General features: G+C 41.9%; 1 protein-coding gene across 1 annotated transcript; it reads right to left on the bottom strand.

Moving 5' to 3' along the window:
* Positions 1-583: 583 nt before the first annotated feature.
* On the bottom strand, positions 584-23,734 carry LOC121437221 (myelin proteolipid protein-like). Its single transcript, XM_041637082.1, has 7 exons — positions 23,578-23,734; positions 7,176-7,361; positions 6,198-6,459; positions 4,978-5,146; positions 4,445-4,518; positions 3,564-3,629; positions 584-2,664 (listed from the first exon to the last, which is right to left on the bottom strand). Exons 2-7 carry the CDS (start codon positions 7,337-7,339, stop codon positions 2,593-2,595), a joined length of 807 nt encoding a protein of 268 aa, XP_041493016.1. The 5' UTR covers positions 7,340-7,361; positions 23,578-23,734; the 3' UTR covers positions 584-2,592.
* Between the last annotated feature and the right edge of the window lie 1,869 nt (positions 23,735-25,603).

Raw genomic sequence — 25,603 nt, 5'->3', positions numbered from 1 at the left:
GTTACTCATGTGGGAAGCACCACGGTATCTCTATTGGAATAGCTAAACAATTTTGAGAAAAGATAAAAAATAATTTAACACTAAATACACCAGGTGTTGGGGCACCACAATGACACTGGGAAAGTAAATCTTACCGACGCCGCATAAGCAGAACACTCTGAAACCCAAGAGAAAAATAAAGCGTTAAACAAACAAGCAAAACAAAGTGAACTGTTATAGAGACCTGAATTCAGTCCAGTAGGGTAGTACACGCCTTAATCCTAGCACTTAAGGCAGGCAGATCTCTATGAGTTCAAGGCCAGCCTGGTCTGCACGGAGAGCTCCAGGACAGGAACAGATGGATCATAGTGAAACCCTGTCTCAAAGAACAATATTCAAGTTCAGACAAGCATTTATTGGGTTTCTTTGGGCAAACTGTTTGCATCCATTTCTTAGAGTCTTTAGGTATAAAAAGAAGTAACTTACATTTTTCATAGAAGTAGTGTGAGAACAACCCATGTGGCCTGAGGTATACACGAGCACCTTAGCTATAACTAAGTTCCTTGTTAGCGCGGTCAAACAGAACAATTCAAAGGACAACATGTTTGATTGAGAACATTCTTAATTTTATTTTCTTTAATTTTATAAAATACATTTTGTAAGATGAGTTTCTAAAAGTTTATTCTTTATGTTGTTAAAATCAAAATTCTCTATCAGAATTGAAGGAAACACTTGCAGTTGATTAACTCTCTTTGTACGTGTGTGTGTGCATGCATGTGAGGTTTGTAGGGAACAGCTGGTTATGTTATTAAATCAAAACAAAATAAAAGATAGAGATTATTCCACTTTCCTTGATTTTGATTGGTTTCTCACAGATCCTTTCCCCTCTCCTCACTCTTGTATACCCTAGTTATCTTACATACTGGCCCAAGAACAAGTCTTCACTGTCTTCTTATCAAGTCCTTCAACATGGCAGAAACCACTTTGGGGAATAAGGACGACAGAAGTCTGTAATGAAAGATCTATAATAACCTTTCCTTCAATGAAAATAGATCAGAGTTTTTTTTTTTTTTAATTTTAATCCCAAAGTTAACAAATCCCAGATACTTGAAATCTGGGAGTTGAGGTTTCTAGTTCTTTCTGTCTGTCCTCTCCATGTCTCCAGATCTCCATGGAAGCTTAAAAAATGAACGGCTGGCAGCTAGTACAATCTATTATGTGACCTATATATACACCAAGAAACAATAACTTCTACGCTAAGCCTAATTCTCAAAATGCCAAGATGCCATTAGCAAGTAAAGTCATTTGTCATTTGTTAGAAAAGAAAATACTAGACAGCTTATTCAAATTGAGATTCAAATTTACCAAGCCGATTTCTACAAATGGCATAATGCTTGTGGAAAATCCAAATAAATTCATGGGACTAGACAATTTGAAATATTTTTTTGTGATGCTTACTGTCCAGGTTTCTTTTTTCAAAAAGAACTGCAATCAAAACTCATTTTCCAGATCTTTCTGATCTAACTCCCAACAAGAGCTAAAGAATTAGAAAAGGTACGACATGAATCCTTCTGACTAATCAAGATCTTCAAATCACCTGCTCTAGTGAATAGCTAAAACCCCAGGAAAAGAGCACCATTGTGAAGATATGCCAGAGGCCAGAGGACACAATTAACCGACAGAAAAAAAAAAAGATATTCTATCCAAAGAGTTAACTATCTTGCATCTAGCCGAGAGCCATCTTAAGCTACACCTTTAGCCTCCGCCAACTGCTGCTCTTTAGGTCACAGTCTTATTTCATGAAAGCTAGTTTCCTTCTGTTCTCAGCTCCTTGGAAACCACAGGGTTGTCATGGTAGCTGTTATCAAGGAGAAGGGAGTGAGCAGAGCCTGACAGCACTGTTTCTCTTCCTAATGCGGTGTAAGGACAGACTTTGCCCCTTTGTCTACACTGGGCTCCCTGATGCCGTAAGGTTGGTTGAATTAGGGCTTACATAGTCCACTGCCATTGGGGTCGGAGCTCTCTTTCTAAGGGTGAAAGATCCTTGCTTTGACCCCTGTCTCCCAGCTGCAGGAGGCAGATTTGGGCAAGTGCTATTGCTTTGCTAGCATTCTTTCCTTTGTTTCTGTCTTCAATGGAAATAGGAAGATAAGGGTGAGTTCTTGGTTTGGGGCATCAAGGAGAATATAGCTGGCTCCTATTGATGGCAAGGAGACCAAGGGCATTCCTGCTCTCTCCCTGAGAATCTTTCTTTCCGCTTTGTTTTTCTCAACGGAAATGCCCTTTGTGAAGGAAGTACATCTTGGTCTTTAGGAGATGCTCCCAAATTGAATTAGAGCTTTCGTTCCTCTGTGACTTGCAGCTGGAGAAGCGCCTTCTCAGGCGCTCTCCACTTCTAGCAGGAAGCAGCTGTGGAGCAAAATGAGCAAAAGAGGTACAGAAAAGGGAGGGTCCAGAGAGAGATTAATCACTGCAAGACTCTCCTTTCTTGTTATACTCATCAAGTAAGAAGAGGGCCAATCAGTGGCAAAGGCAGAGTTAAGACAGGAGACACAACACTGTAGGCTGTGTGGTTAGAGCCTCGCAATTAGACAGGGGAGTTTCTACAGGAGCTCAGAACTTGGTGCCTCGGCCCATGAGTTTAAGGACGGCGAAGTTGTAAGTGGCAGCAATCATGAAGGTGAGCTGTGGGGAACAGAAGAGAGAAGACGAGTGAGAGCAGAAAGAGGAAGTCTCCCTACTCAAAACCTTTTGTGAACGAGGGAGGGAGTGGAAGTAAAACCACAACTAAATCAAAGGATATGGTCTGAAAAAAAAGCCCCTCAAAACCATATCCTTGGCTTTTTCTACATGTGTGAATAGAAGTCTTCTATTAGACACTTAAACAATAGCCCATTCGCAGATAACCTAATCAATAAAGACGTATTCCACAGCTCAGTTCTGCTAACCACTGACCTTTCCTTAAGGACCCTAGCTGGGCCTATGCTGTCACATCAGCATGTCTAAGGGACTTGGAGCCATAGTGTTCGCTATCCACACACAGCTACTTCGTGCAGCAGAGCCGTCCTGTGTTTTATGCATCAACTGATTTTACAGACTAGAAGTGAAATCCTCCAGGTACTGAGGAGAATTCTGGGAGATCCTCCTTGTAGCTAACTGCTACCTCAGAGACTCGAGGTAAATCACCTTGCCCTTTAGTGCCTTAGCAATGAGCAGACTTCATTGGCACTGTAGTCGACACTACCTGCAGGACCCGGGGCACAGGACTGCAGCAAGTCATAACAATTCTAACGTGAGGAAGTCCTTCCAGTTTCCCCGAGTAATTAAATCCACTAGCGACTACAGAAAATGTTTAGACTATACAGGATCCCGGGATACAGCAAATCCTTTGAGAGATGGTTCCATCCTCTGCCAGTGTCTGGACAACCCGTGGTAGAAATATGGAGCCCCACGCCTTGCTGTCCCTTCTCAGAGCTTCCCTCCAGTTTCAAAGTTGGAAGGAGTATCTCTTCTAGCCTCAGCCTAAGAGCACTCAAGCTATCCCTGGAGCACTTATTTTCTAATATTATTTTAAAACAACTTACCAGGGAAACCAGTGTGGCTGCAGCACCCACAAATGCAGCAATAAACAGGTGGAAGGTCATTTGGAACTGCGGGAAAATGAGTGTGAGAGAATTATTTCTTATATCAGAAAATAAAAGCGTGATCCACTATAATAGTGAATGAAGTTTTCTAGACGGGTTGACATCTTGCCTGTATGTTAATTTGTGTCTCTAAGTTTTCACTTCCCTAAGCATCAACCTCCCATTTGCCTGTCTGTCAGCGCATCTCACACCTGCAGCATCCCAAAGACTCAGAAACGAGATTAATGATCCCACAGAAGTAATGCATTTCCTACAGTTGTGCCCAGGATCCCACATCCTAAAGTCAGTACTTCCTTTTCAAAGATGTTGTTTTTCTGACTTCTTCCCCAGGATTTACTCTCATTCCCTTGCCTCCACGGCATATATCTGTTCTCAATGGAGCATTTTCTCTTCTTCAACTGTACTGATTTCACCTCTCAATGGAGATTAAGGAGTTCCACACTGAACATATTTTATAGAGCCCATGTATGTCTTTATGCATGACCCATTCTCTTGTTAAGTTTTTAACCAAAATGAAGATTTTCATTTGGGAAATTTTACTAAAGCCATATATTTTTCTTTTAATGAAGGGGAGTCTGAGAAAATAAGATTTCTAATGCAGTTCTTGGGAAAATAGGTACTTTTACTTTTGATCTGTATGCTCACTGACTCAGGCATACTTAGCCTTTATTTTGTAGATGGGAAATCTGCTTATTCAAAGTTCAACAAGGAGATATTATAATCCTTGAAATTTATGGTCATGTGGAGAAACTTCTGTTATAGGCCAGAAATTCTGTGTTATTAGCCAATCTAATTCAAAATAACCTGAATCATTCACTTACCTCAGCTGTTTTGCAGATGGACAGAAGGTTGGAGCCACAAACCTTGCCAGGGAAAGCATTCCATGGGAGAACACCTAAGGCGCAAAGATGAACCAGAGTGAACTTCACAGGGCTAGAGGCCATGAGAAGGCCTGCTCCAGAGCCTCTCTGACTTCCCTATCCTGGCAGTAAGCCTGATATCGACAGTAAGTGTGGTCCTGCTCCCTAAAATTTCCATAAAGGCAAAGGTGGTATTGATAATGCTGAAATCTTATAGGATTGTAATGTGCTGCTTTGGGGGTTGGTAGCAGCAATCAGTCAGAGAAAAGGAGTAAGGACACCCAAGAAACAAATGAACGAATGAACACTGCCAAAGCTTCCATGTTCCCTTTCTGGGGTGGGGGAACCTCAGTTTCAGTGGAAAGAGATTAATAAACTAAGATGCATTTATTTATCATCTCAGGAGATTTCCAGAATCACCATCCTCCTCACCTGAGCACAAAACAAGTACTTCTATAGATGCCAGGGAATCTAAAGTCCCCCATCCAACTCACCGTACATTCTGGCATCAGCGCAGAGAGTGCCTATACTGGCAGAAGTCTTGCTAGGGAAGGCAATAGACTGGCAGGTGGTCCAGGTGTTGAAGTAAATGTACACAGGCACAGCAGAGCAGGCAAACACCAGGAGCCACACAACAGTCAGGGCATAGGTGATGCCCACAAACTAAAACAATCGACATAGGGTAGTTACAAATCAGCACCAGCTTGCAGATCCTGAAACACAAACTGGGAGATCCTGGCGTGGCATGTGCCAATAAAGTCAGATTCCAGGCATCCCCCTCAAATGAAATTAGTGAGCAGGGCAGTTCTGCCAAGTGTCATTGGCAGTGTCTCTTAGAGAACTGGCCCAGAGTGTAACGATGGGTAGGGGGAGTGGGTGGGAGTTGGAGTGAGGCGGATCCCTGGGTTAGAGGGGCTTCAAGGAATTTGGAGGGCAGAGAAGGTGTAAAGAAGTAAAAATAAAAAAGTCCTGAAAGAAAGTTGTGCCATTTTGTGCCTTAGGCTGAGCTTACAAGACATTCTTTGCCACAAGAGTTTTGTTCCCTAGTCACGGAACAATGCCAATGGGAGATTTAAATTTCAGAGCTAAAACCATTCTAAGCTAGCTGCTGGTCACAAAAGGTCATCAGCATACCACACACATGTTCAGACCCCAAAAGATCTTTAACTCTTGAAAAAAACAAGGCATGTCTTTCTAAAACATGGCTAGGCCAAAAGTAAGTGTGAAATATCCTGATGGAGCCTAACCCTCTCTGGGACCCTCAATAGTATAGGATCCCAGAACACTGTGACTTGAAGTCAATTCTCTCATTTCTATGGTTCACCCTCCATTTCAGGTTACGTGTCTAAGTCTCAATTCCAAGTCTAGCATTTTAGATTTTTATATATCCGGTCCACTCTTGTAGTCCCTGCTAGGAACAAAATAAAGGGATACCAACAGATTGGTTAGAAATGGTCTTATTGTATAAAGCATCCTACAAAATTCATGCTTTTCAGTTTGAGATAAAATTTTCTAGGGAACCTTTGAAAGGTGAGGCTAAGCCGGCCAGGCACCACGTTCTTCCTGACCGTATCGTTCTGCTGTAGCCATCGCTTCCTCACTCAAAAGCCAGGCCTCTGGAGAGGACCCAACCTTGGGTGGGGATGAGGCCACAGACTCACGCCCAATTGTCTCCCGCCCCTTGTTATTGCCACAAAATCCTGAGGATGATCACCTTGTCGGGATGTCCTAGCCATTTTCCCAAACAATGACACACCCGCTCCAAAGAATGAGCTTGATGTTGGCCTCTGGAACCCCTCCCCTTCTGGCCCCCTGTTACCGTTGCGCTCAGGCCCTTGCCGCAGATGGTGGTCTTGTAGTCGCCAAAGATCTGCCTGACTGCGCCGGTGGTGTAGAAGCCCTCAGCCAGCAGGAGGGCCCCATAAAGGAAGAAGAAAGAGGCAGTTCCATAGATGACATACTGGAAAGCATGAATCCTGCATTGACAGACAGATAAGGCCAGACAACTGTATTCAGAGGGCACAGGTCTTCTTGTCCGTTAGTAAGGTAGATGCCTAGGTAGCTGGACATTTTTGAGAGAAACCACTAGGTTTCACTTGTGTTCCTTCACCTTTTCCTCGTTGAAGTAAATGGAGCCAGAGAGTAGGTGGGCAAAAGCGCGTGCTTCTCTTCCCCTTTTCTATTCCTTGTTAGCCTGCATCCTAGAGAACCATGTTTGCCCCTCTGCGCCGACCCCCCCCCCCCCGCAAGTGCTACTGCAAAGGAGAGATAAGCTAGACAGCTGGGAGATGCATGAAGAACTCTAGGAGTAGGGGTGACATCACTAAGCCTGAGTGTACGAAAACAGTGTCCGACCAAGACCAGGGCTCCACTCTGCCCCATCACTGGACCTCCACCTGCCACTGTGGAGATGATTCCAGCAACACTAAACATACCGAGCAGAAACAGGACCCTGCGTGAGCAAACACAGGGGAGCGAGAGGAGGCAGACCTCTTTTCTGAACCTGACATTGTCCCCTCACTACAAGCTTCCAACATGGCGTGGGAGAATCTGTATGCAGAGGGATGGTCAGGAATTCCAGCTGGCTCTACATTGGTGCCCTCCTAGTTACTAAGATGCTGATGAGTTTGGTACCTCCAAGACATGGTGAGGGGAAGAAAAGACATGGGTCTGGGAGTGAGAAAGTACTTACACATTAATGAGATACTCATAGTCCTGGTAGTTTTTGGAGAAATAGGTCTCAATTAGCTTCTCTGTACCAGTGAGAGCTTCATGTCCACATCCACAGAACAGTGCCACTCCAAAGAAACACAATCCAGTGGCCACCAGGGAGCAAAGGGGGCCCCCACCAGACATCTTGCACAGCACTCTAACAAGCCTAGGGAAGAAGGAGAGGCGGAGTCAGGTATGCATAACAGGTAAGTCATGCACTCACACCCAGCCCTGGGCCGAGCAGCCCATGCTGCCAAGCACACAGAGTGCTTATCTGGGGAGTTCTAAAGGTGAACCTACAGCTTTCAGCTTTTGGAATGTGAGACTGACCCAGAATCATTATTTTGTCTCATTCTTAAAAATGAACCCTTACCTTCAGAACACAGACCATATGGGCTTTTAAAGGAAATCAAATAATTCAAGTAACAGTCCAGGGAGGTGAAAAGATTGACCCCTCTTTTCTTTCTTTTGGAGTCTGTTGACTTTGCTTCATTAGTCACCAACTATGGAATAAATGTGTGCAGCACTGTCCATGGGATATGAAAACAGAAAGGTACAAACTGCCAGATTGGAATCCCCACTTTACTGAAGAAAAATGAATGAAATAGGTGTAATATTTTCCACCAACAATTCCAGGAAACCAAGTAAATGGCTCCTGAGAGTAAATATATCTAGAATTTGAAAAGAAAGAGTGCCAACCATAGATGTCAGTATTTTCAGACACAATCTGAACCGCAAGAGCATTCCAGGTGGATGGCAGAATGAAAAGCACATGTTTCTGGATGTTCCCACACATGTATATTTCTTAGTCTAGATAGAAGGGAGTAACCCAGAGAAGAAAGAAACTGACAGGGAAGGGTGCTTTTGCACACAATAATAATGAAAATAATAACAATAAGATTGCAGACTTGGGGCTGGAAAGATGGCTTGGTGGTTAAGAGTGCTTGGTGTTCTTCTACAGAATCCATGTCAGACAGCTCACAACTGCCTGTAACTTCAGTTTTGGAGTATTTGATGCCCTATTCTACAAAAATATATTTTAATAAAGGCTTGATTATTTTTCAATGCTTTGCCTGTTTGCTCCACTACAGCTTGTCCAGTTCCTGTACCCTCAAGATCACACTGAGATTCTGTTGGTAAGGCCACAAAGAGACTTTCTGTAATAGCCGCAGAAGCTTTCTGGCATGGAACTTGGGCCACGGGAACACACAGGGCCTGGGAACACAGGTGTCTTAAGGTGGTAAGAATACCTGAGATCCCAGACCAGGGAGCTCTCAGCCCTTGCCAGTGCTGCTGAGAAACAAGAAAGGTACATAAAGTAGTCACAGACTCTGGAAGTAGCTATGTTCCAAGTTCTGGTGTTCTATGAAATAAAACTGACCAAGTGCAAAGCAGATGACTGACTAGACAGAGGGACGTGTGGTTCCCTCTGGCCTCTTGACCAGATATGCAAGAAGTAGAAAAATGAAAATTTAAGGTCTTTAATTGATAGTGTGTGCAGACATAGTATAAATTCAATATATGCATATGTGTATGATATATAAAATATACATACATACATATATTTAATAATGTGTGCATATACACATATATAGGTCAGTTGATTTTTATGCATCTATTCCTATATTAAGTGTACATACAATCAGGACATGTGTCCGAGAAAGTACTAGTCTGTGATAAGTATGTTGTAACTTCTTACCCCATTATAGAATGAAAATAATTTTCTAAAGTTTGAACTTTTATATTCATGTATTTCTCCACACCAAGTTCAATTATCTACAACAGGGTACCAGGGGAAATAAAAGTTCACTGCCTGATTCCCTTAATATGAGCTCAGTTTTTATTAAAAATACTTAAAAATGCTGTTATTTCCACAGCTAAGTTGAATAATGTCAACAGATGTTGAAAGATCAAATTATGTGTATCATGAAAAAGCTGGGAGGGAGGCATTTGTCCCTTTTATCAGAATCACAGAATAAGTGAGCCCTATTACCCACCATTCACTGAAAAGACAGCCTATCCTGGACTTCAAAGAGGTAAGGCTCAGAAGCCCAAGCCAAAATATGTAGCTGAACTGGGTTCCTTTTGCTTTCTCCAATCTCAAGCCCTCTATGAGAGACAATCGATTTGTAGCTCTGCCGCTGTGAGGAGATGCTGAGTTTACTCAATGTGAACTTTGCAAGAGAGGATGTGCACTACTGGCTTATGATATGTGTGCACGTGCACACTTGCACAGGTGTGTACAATGCATGAGTGAGTACGCCAAAGAAAAGCAAAACAGCTGAAACCCACCACTGTCTTGGGGGAGACATTCCAGAAATTGAATCTTCTTTTTATCATTAGGTTAAGATACTACATGTATCCAGTAAGTTAAGAAAAGCACTTGGAAGTAAACAGCCCCAACATTTTCATTCTCTGCCCTCTGAACTCCTCTCCACCCTCAGACTCTTAGACTCTTCTAGTAAAGGTCTCTAAAGCCTGAGGTGGGGGAGGGGAGGTCAGTGACCCTACTGTTCCCTCTCTCTCCAGCAAAGGGTCAAGCCTTGGACACAGCCCTCCATCACTTCCCTAAACAATGAAGCCTTGTTTCCTCCTGAGATCTCAGGAGCCTCATTGGTATTCTGCAAGGCCCTGCATGTCTGGGGGTGGGGAGGGGGGTCAGATCCAGTAAACAATGGCAGGACTGTTTATTTAGCCCAGGGTAAGGAGAGCTATCTACCCTGGCAAGTGGTCATCCTGTGCCCATTCACTCACCCCAGCTTTTTCACCAGGGCATGGCCTAATGGTGAGGCAGGTGTGATCGGGAATACAAGCTCTTGCCAGGCAAACAGAGAAATGTACTCAATGCTTTAGCCCATGCCCCTCTATATCCTCTACACTAGGATTGTTTCCCCCTCTTATCATCAAGTGATGAAACAAAGAATGATTTCTCATCCTGATCATTTGGTGGTCATCAAAATAACCAGAAAATGTCACATTCCATGTTTTTACTGGGTGAGAAAACTTTGGGAGCTACTCGAAATCACCACCTGATACTGTATCTTTTTACACCCATTTTTCTTCATTTTCTTAGATCTCAGATAATAATGTAACACCCCCTTTCTGCTCTACTGATGTTCAAAGCAGGAAACAAGGATATAGACTTTAGCAAAGTCTCTCTCTAATGTGGAATCCAACACAAATGCCCTGAGATAGATGTACTGCTGTTAGGTTATAAAATAGTTCACAACATCAAAACAAGCATCAGATGTTAAAGTCCTCAAAATTCAGATGAAATATTTGTTCTAAGGGCATTCAAGTTCAGCGGAAGTGAAGAATCTCAGCTAATCTGCCCAAGCAAAAGTCAAAATTTGAATTCCAACAAGAAAAAACTCAGAACATATAAGAGACTGTCTTTTCATCAAAGCGTTCTGAATAAAAGTCCACTGGGTTCATTTCCATTTTTCACAATCCAAGAAATGAACTTGGGAACATGTGAGCAACAGCCTAAAACCATAAGCTCTCTGTTTCAGAATACCTCAGGGTTAAGAGAGTTTTGAATGTTAAAAGGCATCCTGTCATTTACCAGCTAAGTATAAATTGTGATGTAGTGGAGTCAGTATCAAAGAATTACATAATACAACTGCTACTCAATGAGATTTAAACGTCTCATTTTGATGACTGATCACGGAGAAAATTAATGATGCTTTCTTTTCCTTTGTGTTGGGGCGGCTTGAGGACACTAACATTAAATGCATTACTAGTAACACAGATGCTTCAAGAAATAGGAAGAAACTAAGAGTCCAAGTCCCTTTTCTCAGAAAGCTTCCACTCTTGTTTGGGAGATCAAATTAATTTCTTAAATGAAAACCAAAGCTACCTATTATCTAGTGTTAAAATGAATGTAACCAAATCCTGTGGAGAAAATATAAGTAAAGACATTAGTTAATAATGGGTTATATTCATCTCCAAATCCCTCAAACAAGCAAGCATGAGCAATCTGTAATAGAACATCCCTTTTCATCAATGTTCTCTGTCAGAGATCAACAGTACTATTGTGACTCTCAGATTAAGGCCCATCCCAGTGACTGTCCTTATTCTGATTCTTTAAGTAGGAGCCAAGTGCTCTAAAGCACTCCCTCCTTTCCCATGCCCCGGGCACACCTCAAGGACTAGCTCCATGACGGAAATTCAGTGTGAATCTGGGAACTCATCAAAGGGAGGAGAGGAAGGGCTTTCATAGAAAGGAATGGTAGAAAGAGACCAATTGTAGCCTGCACAATTCCCAGCTTGTCTCTTGAATCCAGCTGACAAAGGGAGAGATAGAAGAACCCTGTACAATACAGCTTAAACAACAGGCAAGCTCTTTGAGTGAGAAACTGGTCCCATCTCCCTAAGTCTCTAATCTGCACTGCAGTCTTCCCCTCCTCCCAGAATCCACCCCTTAACTTCAACCCACAAACAGAGGCTTCCTTGATCAGAGCCTATAGCCATTAACATGGCCAAGATGCTAGAACAGCTGTGACTGGTACTAGGGATAGATGGCGATCAGTGGGTAGGGTTCTAGAAGTAAAACAACAATTATTAGGAGACGACAGAGACAAAGACTTTTGCTTTTGGTTCTAGAAGTAAAACAACAATTATTAGGAGGCGACAGAGAAAAGACTTCTGCTTCTGGTCTCATCTTGTTAGGACAACGCCTTGCTTATGACTTTGTCTTTCCTGCATGATATTAGCATTTATAGCACAGTCAAAAGCTCAATAGGCACTGGGACATGAGACTGCAAGCCTGCTTGATAGTCAAGTCATACAGACAAAGTTAAATAAAAAAAAAAAAGAACTCCAACCTCCTTATGGAACAGGTATTATTATCACTGCTGCTTCTACTAGTGGAAACTACCGCTACAACCACCAGGAACCGCATTTGGTCCACCTTACTTCTAATGTTCTTTTTCAGAAACTGACTAACACACACACACACACACACACACACACACAGAGAGAGAGAGAGAGAGAGAGAGAGAGAGAGAGAGAGAGAGTCTCTACCTTGTCCAGTTGTGGGGAAATGAAGAACGATCTGTCACTAGAGACAAATGTAGCCATACCGTATGCTACCAGATCTCCCGCTTTCCTTGGTTAAAGTGTGAAGCTGACCTGCAGAACCTCACCCTCTTCTTTGGGATGCCATTGGCTCTTTTTCAAAGCTTTGCACAGCAAAGAGTTCTGAGGTCATTGACAGATTACTCTTAAGTATTTGGCAAAGGCTAAGGAAAGACTTGCTTGCTGAACCTTTGATGTAACTTTGACATTGGGTCTGTGAATGGGAAAAGATGAGAAAGTTCTGTTCAGTGACCATGGCGTATGACCTTTCCTTATCAGCTTATGGCCCTGACAAGAGCTTTTCTAAACCTAAAGTTCCATGGGCAGAGATGGTATTTGTCTTTTTCTTTTAAGACTAAAGAACTGTAACCAAGGGATGACTTTCAAAGCTATATAATCAATCAATCAATCTCTCTCTCTCTCTCTCTCTCTCTCTCTCTCTCTCTCGCGTGCGCACACACACACATACATACATACACACAGACACACACACCAAAGGACAGGGAAAAATGCGTCACTGGTTTGGGTGGGGCCTGAAGATGTTCCTACCCCCTCCCTAGGTTAAAGATGTTACTACTGAGAGCTCCAAGAGAACACTATTGTCAGGATGTGAACTAGATTTCTTGGTGTCCTGGCTGAGGGCCAAGGTGAAGCCCTTCAAAGCAGGGCAATGGCTTAATCTCTGTAGCTTTTCAAGAGCTCCTGGCTAGGCAGAGCCAGATAAGAAGCGGTGCGGTGAAGGCTAGCTACCCTTTATCATTTCAGTCTCTAGGAGGAGTCAGTTAGCATGCCAGTCAAAATCTGCGGGCACTCTGTGATGCCTTCATGGGATTCAGATAGTCTTCAAGTACCTGGCAGAACTCAGCCTCTGCTCTGCCTCCTCCACATTTTGTACTTCCAAGCTACTCTTGGAGGGAAGGAAGCATTGCAGTCTGGTTGCCAGGGTAACAGCCACTGTTCTCGGATGACAGCAAGCTTGAGGAAGTGGATGTTTTGCTGCTCAGTGATGGCATTGTTATTGAGCAGAAAATATCCACTATGGCTCTTTCTCATTTCCATAGTTATTCCAAAGACTCATCTGAAGCATCTCCCTGCCAAGTCTGAACAAGGTTTTAATAAGCCGCTACACTGTCTGTAAACCTTTTGTTAAGACACCACTGAATTCAGTCCTTGTCATTTCCAATCCTAAGAAATTTTGTGGTTGAGGTAATAAGCTGCCTGTTTCTGGTGGTGATTAAGCAGAGACTTATATATGTTTAATTTATTGTCAAAGAAATAAATTCTGCATTGAGGGCTGGCTCACATAACTTTTCTGAATGAGTTTCACTATGTTGTCTAGCTGGCCATTTCTAGTGATCCTCCTGCCTCAGCTTCCTAGGGTGTTATAGGTATGGCTTTACCTCAGATAAGTTCAAATGTTCCTTTCAATTCCAGATTCTATGATTTGACTTGCCTACTGCAATAGTTAAACAGCAGTGCACTCCACAGCCGAAGCAATAGCACGTCACTGTCTTGTCAGATATGGTTGAATAGTCACACTGCCTCAGATACTGTGTTATTGAGTGACTGTGGAGGCAATTGCTACCCCATCATGTATCCCTAGTACATGTATTGTTTACCTAAATATATATCCTTAGTGACACCTTGTGTGTGTGTGTGTGTGTGTGTGCGCGCGCACGTGCTGACCTTCCTCTGGAGGAAATCATCTGGCTTCTGTCATTTTCTTTCTTCTTGTCTTTTCTTCAAGGCTTTATCTCCCAAGGAATTAAGATTCAACTTGCACTACTGTAACGGCGTAAATGAATGCAGACAGAGTATAAAAATATATATATAGCTTTAATGTAGAAATAGACTTACAGAACCACCGTTCCCGTGGAGACCAGGAAAGCAGAAGCGAGAGCTCGGAGCAAATTTATAGGCAGACATTAGCCCGAGGCGAACACGCCCCTTAAGGGGCGGGACTTATCCCTACATCTCCCCTTTTTGTCTAAATAAGACAGAACTAAACCAAATACAACTACATACAATAACAACAAATAATAAATACAACAAACAATATTGAGAACAAAAGCTTTGCTAAACATTCTATCTCAAGAAGTCCAAATAATGTAAAGAGTAACTACAATTATATAATCTTCAACTCAGTCAAAGATCTGAGAAGGGAATAAACACTACTCAACAAACAAGATATATCCAAAATGTGCAACAATTGACAGAGACAACTGACTACCTGGGCAATCACCCAAAGTCTCGTTTGCAACGTTGAGTCAACCAATTTTGGCTAAGGCCTAACATAACGGACATACCATTATTAAAGGCAAGGAACTTTGCAAAACTATCTTACCCTGTCTTGGCAAGATATGACAGTCCTGTTTTATCCATTGATGCACACTCTGTATCTGTGTCAGTGGTTGAGGTATGGGCATTTCTTTGCCCAAAGGCCAGTTCTGCCAAATAGAAAGGCTCCAGGTGGAGTGTTTTTGGTTCTCAACATTCTCTCGGGAATAGAGTGGTGTTGCCAGGAGCAATTGTGTCTCACTATCACGATACTCTGAGTTAGATTAAAGGCCATTTTCTACAGCTCTTTGAAGAGGTTGAAGATTATCTATCTATACTGAGTATAATCTCTATATATCTAAAGAACCTGATTAGTCTAATTATAAATGACAAACTTAGATGACAATTAGTCTATATAATTCTCAATATCTATCTAACTTAAAGAATAAGACAATAAACGACTGTGAAACAAATGAGGACAATGGCCTCCAAATATAAACAATGTACAAATATACATTGCAGTAGGTAAATATATATCAATACACAAATATTATATAAGTATCTTAATCAGAGGTAGAAATGTACACTGCAATATGGTAAATATATACAATATATATATCAATACAATATATGTCAATACATAAAAATGTTTTAAACAGAGGTAGAAACATGCATGCGTACAATAGTCAATCTATACCAATATATTTGTCTATTATCCCATCATCCCTCTTTTTTTTTTCAAAATGATCCCTGAGCTTATAAAATTCCTCCCCCAACCCTCAATCATATACTAATTATAATCAACCCCTAAATGATGTCCCTAAACCCAAGGGCAAACTTTACTGGGAGAGGGGACGTCGTTCTCTAGAATTACTTCCAGCTGTCATAGGGGCGACGTTCTTTCTGGGGGATCCTGTGAAAGTAAAATGATGGTTAAATTTCAAGATAATGTCTTTTAAAATTGCAAATAGTCTCTGAGTATTTTCGTGCAGGTCTGGCCAAAATGTTGTATAAGATGTGCACCATTTCAGCTAACCAAGTTGGAACTGTCTTGTGCAGCTGGTACCCAAAGCAGGTCTTGTAGTAGCGCTATCAGTATCATGACGTCATATCAACCAGGTGGAGTTGTTGTTATGGGGCCCCATCTTCTTCCTGGAAACTTCAAATGTCACTTCAGGAAAAACTCATTGTTCATTATGAAAAACTTAAACATTAATCATATAGACATATATAGACATATATATATATATATATATATATATATATATTCAATGAAAGACATGATAGATATATTCAATGAAAAGTATGATAGATATGAAGAAAAGCAAAGATGTTTTCTAAACTCATATTTCTTTCTGTCCCATATCATGGCTCTTGACATGAGACAGAAACTCCAGAAACTCTGGGTTTTTCTCTTACTAACAGGCTTGGAATTGGAGAGGGACTGAGCCAGAGTCCAACTTCAAAACCAGCTTTATAAATTTAGAAATATGGTTTAATATTACTTACACAACTCATTCAGTTGTCTTGATATTTCCTATTGGGCAGGTATTTTTCCATCTGTCAGTATCCAAACATCCAGGGTCCCTTGAATTTCTCAAAGATGAGTGTTTTCCTTTGGAGATAAGAACAGAACCCTGCCCCCATTCTATATGTTTTTCTTACCACCTGTATGAATATCATCGTTGTGGATGAGTTGTCATTTCTCCTTTCCAAGAGGTTTCTCCTCTTCAAATCGAAACTTTATTAATTTTGATGGTATCCACAATTTTCTTCTCCTGTGGAAACAAGAGCAAAACCCCTTCCCCAACGTAGCACATCTCCTGGCTTCCACTGAGAGGTCAGCACATCTTTGAAATAAATCGGTTGATTTAGTTCAGCAGACTTTTCCATTATCCAATGTCTTTCTGCTGCTGTCGTTCCTTTCTCATTAGCGTTAAGAAAATTCAAGGTTAATAAAGCATTATGTAATCTATTTCTGGGGGTATTTTCAGTCCCTTTCTGTTTGTTCAGCATATCCTTTATAGTACGATTTGATCTTTCTATAACTGCCTGACCTGTAGGATTATTTGGTATACCTGTAATGTGTTTTATATTATAATAATCAAAAAAGCGTTTCATTTTCTTAGATACATATGCTGGACCATTATCTGTCTTTATTTGCGCAGGTATACCCATGATGGCCATAACTTCCAATAAATGTGTGATTACTGAATCAGCCTTTTCTGAGCTCAGGGCAGTAGCCCATTGAAAACCTGAATACGTGTCTATGGTGTGGTGTACATATTTTAATTTGCCAAATTCTGCAAAGTGGAACACATCCATCTGCCAGATTTCATTCCTTTGGGTGCCCTTTGGATTAGCCCCTGCAGGCAGTGGCGTTTGGTTATAGAAAGAGCAAGTAGGGCATTTCTTTACAATCTCCTTAGCTTGTTGCCATGTAATTGAAAACTCTTTCTTCAAACCTTTGCTATTAACATGATGTTTTTTATGAAATTCAGAGGCTTGTAGCACACTACCAATCAATAATTGATCAATTTCTGCATTACCTTGTGCTAGAGGACCTGGCAGACCCGTATGGGATCGGATGTGTGTTATGTACATAGGGCAAAGCCTGTTCCTGATCAAATCTTGAACCTGGAGGAACAATGAGGTTAGTTCAGCATCATCAGGTATAAATTCAGCAGTTTCAATATGTAAAATAACTCTTTCTGCGTATTGTGAATCTGTAACTATATTAATAGGTTCTTTAAAATCCCTTAGCACCATAAGAATGGCATATAATTCTGCCTTCTGGACAGAAGTATATGGACTTTGTTCCACCTTATCCAAGTCTTCTGATTTGTAACCTGCCTTCCCTGATTTATTGGCATCAGTATAGAATGTACGGGCTCCAGTTATTGGAGCATCACGGACGATTCGAGGAAGAATCCAAGAAGTTCTCTTTATGAAGTTAAGCCGCTTGCTTTTTGGATAGTTGTTATTAATGTCTCCCAAAAAATTAGCACAAGCTCTTTGCCATGGTTCATTATCTTCCCATAATTTCTTTAGTTCATCAGCAGTGAAAGGCACTATAATTTCTGCTGGGTCTATGCCTGCTAGTTGACGAAGTCTCAGCTTGCCTTTTATAATTAACTCAGAGACTTTTTCCACATAAGTTTTCAGTTTCTTACTTGGTTTATGTGGTAAAAAGATCCATTCCAAAATAATATCATCTCTCTGCATTAAAATTCCTGTAGGAGAAATTTTTGATGGTAGTATGACGAGAATACAATCGAGCTCTGGATTCACCCTGTCCACATGTGCCTGTTGTAATTTTTCCTCAATCATTGTCAGTTCCTTTTCTGCTTCAGCTGTTAATTCTCTGGGACTGTTTAAATCTTTATCACCATCCAAGGTTTTGTTCAAATGAATTATTAGATCAGGTGTTATTCCAATAGCTGGTCGTAGACTGGAAATATCTCCTAACAGTCTTTGAAAGTCATTAAGAGTCCGTAGGCTATCTCTCCTAATTTGTGCTTTTTGTGTCTTAATTTTTTGCAAACCTATTTTATAACCTAAATAATTAACAGAATCTCCCTTCTGAATCTTTTCAGGAGCGATTTGCAATCCCCATTTAGGTAAAAGTATCTTTATTTCTTCAAACAGTCTGTTCAAGGTATCCATGTTTGAATCGGATAACAAGATGTCGTCCATGTAATGGTATACTATAGATTTGGGAAATTTCTTGCGTATTATTTGCAATGGTTGGTTCACAAAATATTGGCACAGGGAGGGGCTATTTAACATACCCTGGGGGAGGACGGTCCAGTGGTACCTCCTCGAAGGTTGAGAATTGTTATAAGTAGGCACTGTGAAGGCAAATTTTTCTCTATCTTCTTTTTGCAAAGGTATAGTGAAAAAACAATCCTTTAAATCAATAACTATGAGAGGCCATCCTTTTGGTAATAAAGAGGGCAAAGGAATTCCAGATTGCAGAGGGCCCATAGGTTGAATAACCTTGTTGATGGCCCTGAGATCTGTCACCATTCTCCATTTACCTGTTTTTTTCTTAACCACAAATACAGGAGAATTCCAAGGGCTGGTAGATTCTTCTATATGTCCAGCATCTAATTGTTCTTGTACCAGCTGTTCTAAAGCCTGTAACTTTTCCTCAGCTAAAGGCCATTGCTTTGTCCATATTGGTTTCTCAGTCAACCATTTTAGAGGCAAGGCTGTTGGTATCTCTGAAGGGACATCAATTGCTTGTTCTTGTACAGCCCGAATGGCCGGTTTTCTCCGTTTGTAATATCTATTAATATTATTCTCAGAAATATAGGCTCTAGATTTAGCAGGAATGTTAATTTCGGTATTCCATTGTTGTAATAGGTCACGACCCCATAAATTCATTGCGATATTGGCTACATATGGCTTTAATTTTCCTATTTGTCCCTCTGGCCCTATACATTCAACCCATCTCGTGCTCTGCCTTACTCGAGATAGGGTTCCAATTCCCAGGAGCTGAACATTTACATTCTGAAGAGGCCAACACGGATGCCAAGATTCTGGGGTAATGATACTTACATCAGCACCTGTGTCCAGTAGGCCAGTAATAAAAATGCCATTTACACACACTCTCAGTTTAGGTCTTTGATCATTTATAGAAGTTTGCCAAAACACACGTAACTTATCTTTCTGATCATTATTGCTTGTAACAGTAGGCATGGGGCTTCCTAATTGTCCTGATGAGGCACGTTCTCTGCAGAAACTGGATATGACTGAACCATGTTTGCCATGGGGGCCTGTGAGGCCCCCCCTCTCACGTTTCCCGACTGTATCAGGTTGCCTTGTCTATCTCTTGTAGACCTGCATTCATTCGTCCAATGTCTGCCCTTTCCACATCTTCTACATAAACCTGAAGGCTGAGTCCTCCTATTTCTGTTATTTCTAGAAGTTGCATTATTATTATTATTATTTCTGAAAGATGCATTATTGTTATTATTATTATTATTATTATTATTATTTCTGTAAATCCGTTGTCTACAATTCCTTTTCATATGACCCATTTTGCCACAATTAAAACATTTGGTATTCTGGTGTCTCCTTTTACCATTGGAAATTGCTTCTTCTACCCATGCTTCAGTGCCATAATCAAATGTATCAACATTGAGTGTATGCAAGACCCATTCTTCCAACGGCGCTGATCTGAGCTTTAAAGGACCCAAAATCCTTTTGCATTCCACATTTGCATTTTCATAAGCCAAAGACTCAATCATTATACGTCTTGCTTCTGTGTCATATATTCCTATTTGTACAGCCTTAGTTAATCTTTGTAAAAAGTCACTAAAGGGTTCTCTCTGACCCTGTTTAACTCTGACAAATGATTCCATTCTCTCCTGGGTCTTGTACCCTGTCCCAAGCTCTTAAGGCTGCTGTAGTACACATGGAGAGTGTGTTTTCATCCAAATTAGCTTGTTCCTGAGGATCGGAAAAGGGCCCTTCACCTAGAATTTGATCTAGGGAAATGTCAATTCCCTTCGCTTTTTCCTGCTGTTCTAAGAGTCTAGCCTCTTGCCTGAATAAGCATTTCCATTTCAATTGCGGTCCACTCTCGAGTACCGCAGAGCTCAGCTGGAGCCAGTCCGAGGGGGTTGCTCTGCTTGTCGTGGCCCAAGATTTTAGCATCTCTTTAACAAAAGAGGCTTGCATCCCAAAAGTCATGACAGCCTGTTTTATTTCCTTGAGATCATTCATACGCACAGGCTCCCATGTATCCTCCTTGATGACCCTAGGGTTTTTGGAACCAATCACCTTCTCTGTTGTTATTACGGGAAAGGCAGGTAGAGCTGTAGGTAGAGCTTTGTGGAAATTGTCCCGGAGAGACTTACCCACAGATGTAGTTAAAATTTTCCTTTCTACCCTTTGCTCTTCTTCATCAGAATTTAGAAATTCCTCAATCTTTTCAATTCTATTCACCATTGCCTTCTGCAATGTCTGAATCTCCTGTCCAGAATTATGTTCCAAAGCCTTCATTGAGGATTCTAATGTATGAAGTTTGTCCGTTAGAGATAACATCTCATCTTTGGACATAATTTTTATGGCATAAACCGTGCCTTCTTGTATTGACAATCTTTCCGTCAATCTGTCATAAGCTTTAGACAAAATCCAATTGTCACATTCAGCAGTTTTGATTCTCTCAGTTAATGTTTCATTTCCTACAGAAAGGGACTGAATCTTATGGTCCAGATCAGCTGTTCCCTCTTCCATAGTAATGAATTTCTCCTTAACATCAGCCTGAAGAACTTCAACCTGATTCTTGAGAAGATTGTTATCAGCCTGGAGAACTTCAAACCGATTCTCGAAAAGATTGTTATCAGTCTGGAGAACTTCAACCTGATTCTTGAGAAGATTGTTATCAGCCTGGAGAACTTCAAACTGATTCTTGAGAAGATTGTTGTCATTCTCAATTGTTTTTAAGCGTTCAATCTCTACCTTAAGAATCCTGGATTCGTCTCGTAAAGACTTTATCATATTTCTATTATCAAACCATTTGGTGCCAATGAAAACTACGAATCCCAGAAGGATCCATATATGTGGGGTGATAGACACCTCTTGTAAAATCTCCCACATGGTACAATTAAAAAAATCATTAAATTCTTGAACAGTAATGTGTTCAGACATTTTATTTATAAAAGAAATTTTTTTTACCTGCAATGATCGGTTCCTGCCAGTGGTGGTCTCTGTGTTTTTGGAGCCTGTCCTAGAACTAGCTCTTGTAGACCAGGCTGGCCTTGAACTCACAGAGATCCGCCTGTCTCTGCCTCCCAAGTGCTGGGATTGAAGGCGTGCACTACCAAGGCCTGGCAGGCCTCAAACTCACAGAGATCTGCCTGCCTCTGCTTCCCAAGTGCTGGGATTAAAGGCGTGCTCTACCACTGCCTGGCCGGCCTCAAACTTGTGATCCTCCTGTCTCTGCCTCCTTCAGCAAATCCTACTGGTGTGGGCCACCACAACCGGCCAAGTCACTTTGTAACAGACCAAATCTGACGCTGTGGCAGCTTTTGTTGCAAAACCGCAATTACTTGAGCTTCTGCTAATTCAGGCAGTGGGGTTCCGCTGCAAAACTTAGCCAAGGCAGGCAGAATGGGCCTGTGTCGCTGAGTGTGTCTCGGACTTGGCACTGGGGCCGGAGTCACGAACTGAAAAACAGCACCGGGGAGGGTGCTGTGTTAGCTAGCGGGCTACCCGCTTGAGTTGAGGGCAAAATATCCCGACGTTGGACGCCAAAATGTAACGGCGTAAATGAATGCAGACAGAGTGTAAAAATATATATATAGCTTTAATGTAGAAATAGACTTACAGAACCACCGTTCCCGCGGAGACCAGGAAAGCAGAAGCCAGAAGTGACAAGCTAGGAGCTTGCTCGCCAAATTTATAGGCAGACATTAGCCCGAGGCGAACACGCCCCTTAAGGGGCGGGACTTATCCCTACACACTACCTCTCTATTTGGAGGGAACAACTTACTCAATCAGCTGCACTCACAACAGATAGGGTTGCTGGTCCAGAGCAGAAATTGACTTCTTCCCACAATTCTTTTCACCTTGCTGCATTCGGGTGATCAAATGGTTCTTATGCAAACATACAGGGTGTGCACAAAGAAAGCCCAACAACCTTGGAAAGAGGAAGCACCAGCCTAGATATGCATTGTTACATAAGAGGTGGTGTCATGAGAATTTACAATGGATACAGAACTTGTCTAATCGACGGGACTGCCATAGCATTCTTACTCCATCTTCCACCCTGCAAGCAGACAAAACAGTTATTGCTGCCCCTGTCTTCCAGATGACGAGGTGGTGATTCATGGTGACATGCCCAATTTTGTGGAGTTCATTAGAGACTGAGCTATTTGGACTTCTAGTCTAGTATGCCACAAACTTTAACTATTCTACCAACATATACGCTGCTAACAGCTCCCTCAGTGACTTGAGATGGGAAAAAACCAAGGTTAACAACAGTTCAGTCTAACTGAAAAACTACGTCTGTGGATCCTATCAATTTACTGGCTACTATGTTGCATGCTGACTACACTGGGCAATTGAACCTCTTTTCATTCAGGATGTGTTCAAGATGCTACTTTTATCTTTCCCAAACATGAGCAAAATGTACATTATCTGCAGCATCTTGCCTAGGCAAAGACCCTTATGTTGCACACACCTTTCTCTGAATAGACACTGCTGGACACCAGAACTTCACAGCTTCCATACTTATGGAACATAGAAAAGCCCTCCGGGCTCAGCCAACAAGAGCCCTGAGACAGAAACCATCTTGTTACAGCAGGGATTCAGGCTAAGTCCATGATACTTACTAGAAATGTTGAGCTGCATGAAAATACACACACACTCACACGTGTGCACACACACACACATACACATACAATCCATATCTATTCCTGATAGATATAGATTAGACATAGACAACAGTTAATCCATATATATTGACAATGGTAAAACTATTGTGGACTGTATTTTCATTTTCTGAACCTGGAATGCCCACCATAGGCACTGCCATGCCTGAGTTCAATTTTCCCTATTCCTCCGTTCCATTGATGCCAAACAGGCTCTGAAGTTTGTATAGTGGATGTGTGTATTTGATACATCTGAGGATTAGTCAATGTTCAAGTTGCCTCCAGTGGAACCAGGGGTTCCAGATAACCCCACCATAACCAGGTCCTTAAGATCAGTGGAAAGGAGAAAGCAGAAGGGAAGTGAAAGGGTAAGAAGCCACATGGTCGCATCCATCCTGCTGGGCATTCTCTCCAAGGATCTGTGGGACTTCATGTGTACTGATGGAATTTGTTGACAATAAAGCATTATGCTCAGTACAGCAGAGAAGGAATTAATACAATTAAATGTTAAAGAATTAAAACAGAAAACAAGTGCCAAAACACAACTTATTTAAACCACTAGAAACCCAGAGCCCCAAAGTTGAAAATTCTCTTTTGAATTCCCGTGCCTGCATCTTTGCTACTAAAGTTTTTGAGACTCACCCATGTCTTTGGCACTCCGACTCCAATTGTAGCCTGCTGGCTAGTCTGCTTTGCGACTGACTTTGTTCAGCTGGAAGGATCCTGGTCTCTCCAGTCTCCTTCTTCTGTCCTTTACTCTTTCTCTCTGAGTATCTTTGTCCTCTCCTCCTGAAATGAAAAGGGCTCTCTGATTGACAGCCAAGCCCCTTAAAGAGACAGGCTTGCTTTCCTCCTCCTCTCCTCCTCCCCTTCTCCTCCCCTTGTCCCCTCCTCCTTTGGGATACTCCCTTCTTTAAGGGCTCCATTTTCTCTTTCTGCCTTTTACTTCCAGTTGTTTCATATTTTTTTTCTTTTTTTTCTAAAGATTCTCTAGAATTTCATTTTGCTACAAAGACATCTGGAAATGTGAATTGGAGATGGGAATTAAATGGAGGGGTCCTGCAATACTCCAACTGATCCTTGGGTCTGTCTGATGTGCCAGACCTCAATCGAGCACGCTGAAGCTGTGTGAAATAGTAGCCCTGACAATGTGGTCTGGATGAAAGACCTACATGCTCCGAGACCAAATATGCCCCAAACAATCCTTACTCCTAGCTGCCCTTGACCCCAGAACCTTTCCAGTCCCTCTGTTTGTTAGCAGAAAGCATTCTTCCTCCTCCTAGAATTATAATGATTATATAGCTTGATAACAGAGACACAAAGGAGAGGGCAAGATCTGTACCAAGTTCTCAGAAAGAAAAAGGTCGGACTGAAGTTGTAGGTGATTTCTAAGGAGAACTAACAAGACGCTATCGTAACCTGGGAATCTGCTAGTCAAAATTCTGCCCAGGAAATGTAGCGTTCTCGTATGGAAGTGAAGACAAGGCACAGGGAGGCAAGGGGTGCAGCAATTGGGTGTGGGGGGTGGAGAAAAAAATACAGTCCTTGCCTCAGAGAAACGTCTATATAAAAAAGATCAAATAGTGAAAACAGGAGTAATATATGAAACATCCACACTGGTAAGAGTGGTCTCTGGAGACTGTGAAGGGACCCGACTGTCAAATAGAAAGTTAGAGAAAACTTTCTAGAAAAGGTGAGCTTTAAATGCTGATGTGGGTTCTTCGTCAATTTTCTCTCTCAGTTCAGAAGCCTCAGCCAGTCACAACCCTCTTGATCTAGAAGCAAGGGTCTTTTCCTGAGTGGTTCCAGGGCAAGTCGTCGGACTATAACAAGAGCAGAGACTGTCCTCTCTATCCTCCTAAGAAATAAGGATGTCCTCCTGAACCTGGTCTTCTGTCTTGTCATAAGAGACAGCAGAGAGGGAAAGCCATGCAGAACCTAAAATTTTCTTGGGAGAAAGAGATCAAATATTGTGTGTTATGAACGTCTTTTGTGGTTGTGATTTTCCGTGTTTCTGGCTAGTTACACTGGAGTCCAGAACCACACAGAATACAATATTGGCTCCAGAACAAATCTTTTGCTCTTACACAAGCCCCGATGTGAAGGGATGCTTGTATATGCCTTGTATATTCCTCTTGCAGAACAGTAAAGTAGCGGCTTCCCAGGGCAGACCAGACCAAGGCCATGGCTGATTGTTGAGGGTCTCAAGCCCATGCCTTTCGAGGCATGCCGTCCAGACAAAGACTCTGCCTGCCACGGCAGTGCAGTTGTAGTAATGGCCCTGGAGGAGGGGAATGATAGCAAAAGTACCTGACCCTAAACTTGGGCATTCTGATGTAAGGCATAAGAAACAAAATTCTTTGTAGCTCAAATAGCCAAGGCAGATATATGTACAGGGGAAATCGCTCAGTCTGAGTCCTCTTCTACACCTATCTATTCTCAACAGCATCTCGGGGACTGACTATATCCTCAGAAGAAAGTAATTCCCCAGTAAACTCCCAGACACCACCTTATCCATTATATTCTCCTGAGGCCTCTTTTCTTCGTCTACCATCTCTACTGTCTTACAGTTCAGTTCATCTCTTTCTCTTGTCACCCCTTCTCTACCTCCTTCCCAGGGGCAGATCTTCCTGTCTCTGCCTTGCTCTTATGCCAATGGCAAGGAAAG

The sequence above is a fragment of the Microtus oregoni genome, unplaced genomic scaffold (assembly GCF_018167655.1).
Source record: "Microtus oregoni isolate MIOR12 unplaced genomic scaffold, Mior012 000050F_ref0000143, whole genome shotgun sequence".
Lineage (NCBI taxonomy): Eukaryota > Metazoa > Chordata > Mammalia > Rodentia > Cricetidae > Microtus > Microtus oregoni.
The sequence above is the reverse complement of the archived record's forward strand: the minus strand, read 5'-3'. Positions and strand labels throughout refer to the sequence as shown.

What these genes read in the sequence shown, in the direction of transcription:
- LOC121437221 (XM_041637082.1), bottom strand. Translation starts at nt 7,339, where the DNA reads ATGTCTGGTGGGGGCCCCCTTTGCTCCCTGGTGGCCACTGGATTGTGT. An exon ending in CCATCTGCAAAACAGCTGAG is followed by an intron (nt 3,630 to 4,444) that starts GTAAGTGAATGA and finishes ATTTTCCCGCAG; the next exon opens with TTCCAAATGACCTTCCACCT. An exon ending in CAGCCACACTGGTTTCCCTG is followed by an intron (nt 2,665 to 3,563) that starts GTAAGTTGTTTT and finishes TGTTCCCCACAG; the next exon opens with CTCACCTTCATGATTGCTGC.